Here is a 3,223-nt window from a genome sequence, read left to right as displayed (position 1 = left end):
TCAGTAGACTGAGAAGAGCTGACGGAGTGGCGAGAGTATTTGCCACAGAAGACCGTGTAGGTAGAGCCCAGATCTTCTGGAGCTGGGCAGATTGAAAGCCATGGGCATTAGAGGTTCTGTCTCTCAGGCCAAGCCCTTCTTTCCCATCAGAAATGTTCTGGCCTCTCAGAAAAGCCTAAATACTGATAGACTCTACCTGCTTTTCCTCCTCTGGCCATCAGAAGTGCTGTCCAAAACGCCGGAGATGCACAGCACTCTCTATACCTCATCTCAGTCTCTGGCTTTTGGATATCACTATTCTATATTTCAGATGCCCTCCTCCCCTCGGCAGGGAGTTGTGCTTGCCTCCCTGTCCCCAGTGGATTTCAAATGAAATTGAGCTGTTGAGGCTTTCAGACCTAGGGAAATAAATCTTTATGCTTATCTGCTAACTCCTAAGCCATCCAAATTTCCTAAGTGGTTCTTAAAATTTGTTTTTAGACTTCATAAATTAAAGCAGCAATGAATGTCTAAATTTCAATGATATTAACATTACTGGAATAAAGTTTACACGAATTACATTTATCTTCAGGAAGTTAACAATGGTGATAAGCGGGACAAAATGCTGTCTTTGCCTGTTTGGCAGGGTTATGTGATGGAGGCGCTCCTTACGCTGGAGGCTGCTGTGGATAACTTGTCCGACTGCTTGAAGAATAGTGATCTCTTAACTGTGTTATCCCGGTGAGAATCAGCTTAATGATGTTTTAAAATCAGATCTACTGTACTGATTATTTGGGAGATTCTGGATTTGGGGTAGAGTACAAAGAATAAATCTCACTTTTGAAATCTATTTGTGAGCTGAAAAAGTATGTATGATATTTTCTTAAGTTAAAAAAAAGGAAGTTACCACACACTCATAGACATGTTTTAGAAGAATTTTTAAATGTCAGGAAGATAGACACCAAATATTATCTCTAAATAATACAGATATTAATGATTTTTAATTTTCCTGTTTATGTCTTGGAATATTTTTTCAAATTTTGTGTAATAGTTATTTTACTTATTACATTGGTAAATAGAAACTAAAACTAAATATTATTCTTTAAAGGAATACACGTATAGCTCATCTGAACCATTTCTATAAAAGCAGTTGAAATAGATGTTGACTTTTCCAGAAGAAATTTCTACCTTGACACCTTTTTGTTCACCTATCCATGCTTAATAACCCATTTCAAATCATTTACAGTTGTATATTCTGCTGTGTAATTGAGTTCATCTTGCTTCAAATCAAGTCAGTAATATTATCTTGTACCCCACTGGGCCTTGTTCCCCTTTTAAGTTCAGCATAACAATGCTGAAGAGGTAACTACAGTGTGACTACTAACATCATACATACTTAGCTATATAAACTTACAGATTTATCTAAATCAGCACTAAGTTAGCAAGAATGTTAATGAAAAGTCTTATCTGGGGCTGGGCGCAGTGGCTCACACCTGTAAGCCTAGCACTCTGGGAGAGCAAGGCTGGTGGATGGCCTGAGCTCAGGAATTCAAGATTAGCCTGAGCCAAAGCAACACCCTGTCTCTAAAACTAGCCAGGTGTTGTGGTGGGTGCCTCTAGTCCCAGCTACTTGGGAGGCTGAGGCAAGAGAATAACTTAAACCCAAGAGTTTGAGGTTGCTATGAGCTGCAACACCATGGCACTCTACCTGGGGTGACAAAGTCAGACTCTGTCTCGAAAAAAAAAAAAAGGAAGGAAGGAGGGAAGTTTTATCTTTTCACCATGAATAGACTTAGAAATCATTTTTAATAAATTTTTATAAGTACCCAAAAAAGTCTTTTGACATAAACATTTAATAACTTCTTTCTAGAAAACATAATTTTTTTTTTTGCAGTTTTTGGCCAGGGCTGGGTTTGAACCCGCCACCTCTGACATATGAGGCCGGCGCCCTAGTCCTTGAGCCACAGGTGCCTCCCTGGAAAACATAATTTTAGAGAACACTTCTGTTCTATTTATTGGTTGCTTAATAGACTATTGAAGTTTATACCTATCAGGTACATTTTCTTTCATAATTAGTCCTACCCATATTCAAACAAAATTAGTCCTGCCCATATTCAGACAAACAACAAAAAAATCAATAAACTTTAAGGCCTGATTCTTTACACTTTCAATAAGTGGCAGTCAATACTGTGTTTTGTTTTTGTTTTATTGGTAAAGGGTTTCTTGTTGTGTTTCATAGCTTTTGTGTTTAAGGATAAGGAAAAAGAAAGTAATATAAAGTAGTATTTCCAAAGAATGTTTTCCCTCCTTTAGTGTTTCTCAAGTGGACTTGAAAGGACTGGTTTTCACTGAAGCATGTTGGCAGTCTATTCAACTTATATATTTTTATACCCAGCTCTTCATCACCAGATTTAAGCTCAAGCACTAAACTAACAGCAAGCAGAAAGAGCACAGGACAACTCAACGTGAATCCGGGAACTGCCAGTGGCAATACCACCACTGCAGAACGAAGCCGGCATCAAAGAAGCTTCTCTGTGCCCAAGAAGTTTGGTGTTGTTGACCGATCCTCTGACCCACCTCGAAGTGCCACCCTGGACAGAATTCAGGCTTGTACCCAACAAGGCCTCTCCTCAAAAACTAGAAGCTCATCCTCCTTGAAAGACAGCCTCACGGACCCGTCCCACATAAACCATCCCACTAACCTGCTGGCCACCATCTTCTGGGTCACAGTGGCCTTGATGGAGTCTGATTTTGAGTTTGAGTACCTGATGGCCTTAAGGCTGTTGAGTAGACTGCTGGCGCATATGCCACTCGATAAAGCTGAGAACCGAGAGAAGCTTGAGAAACTCCAGGCGCAGCTCAAGTGGGCCGACTTCTCAGGGTTGCAGCAGCTGCTGCTGAAAGGATTCACATCCCTCACCACCACAGACCTTACCCTGCACCTTTTCAGTTTGCTGACACCAGTGTCCAGAATACCCATGGTGGATTCATCCCAAGCTATTGGTAAAACCAGCATCATTCATTCTCTTACAATTCTGGTGGTGGCTATGTTCATCATTGGTGTGATAAGATAGTATGGACTTACCGGTTTTAACAATTCTGCTTAGAAATGGGCCTTTGGGAATAGTTTATTTATTTATTTATTTTCTCTTGAAATTCTGTGCAAGTATTAATTCTAATAGCATAGAAGGGACAGAAATTATATATAAAACATTATGACTTCTTTATGCCTTTGAGATCAAAC

The 3,223-nt window shown here is 39.8% G+C and overlaps 1 protein-coding gene across 1 annotated transcript in view; it reads left to right on the top strand.

The window, feature by feature from the left end:
• The window catches only part of FRY (FRY microtubule binding protein), a 251,083-nt gene that overhangs the window by 186,813 nt on the left and 61,047 nt on the right, over positions 1-3,223 (top strand). The window contains exons 43-44 of the mRNA XM_003797632.2: positions 626-720; positions 2,375-2,982. Of these exons, the coding sequence (XP_003797680.1) occupies positions 626-720; positions 2,375-2,982 (703 nt within the window). The remainder of the gene's footprint in view (positions 1-625; positions 721-2,374; positions 2,983-3,223) is intronic.

Source organism: Otolemur garnettii, unplaced genomic scaffold (assembly GCF_000181295.1).
Source record: "Otolemur garnettii isolate 467f Iridium unplaced genomic scaffold, OtoGar3 scaffold00120, whole genome shotgun sequence".
NCBI lineage: Eukaryota > Metazoa > Chordata > Mammalia > Primates > Galagidae > Otolemur > Otolemur garnettii.
The sequence above is the reverse complement of the archived record's forward strand: the minus strand, read 5'-3'. Positions and strand labels throughout refer to the sequence as shown.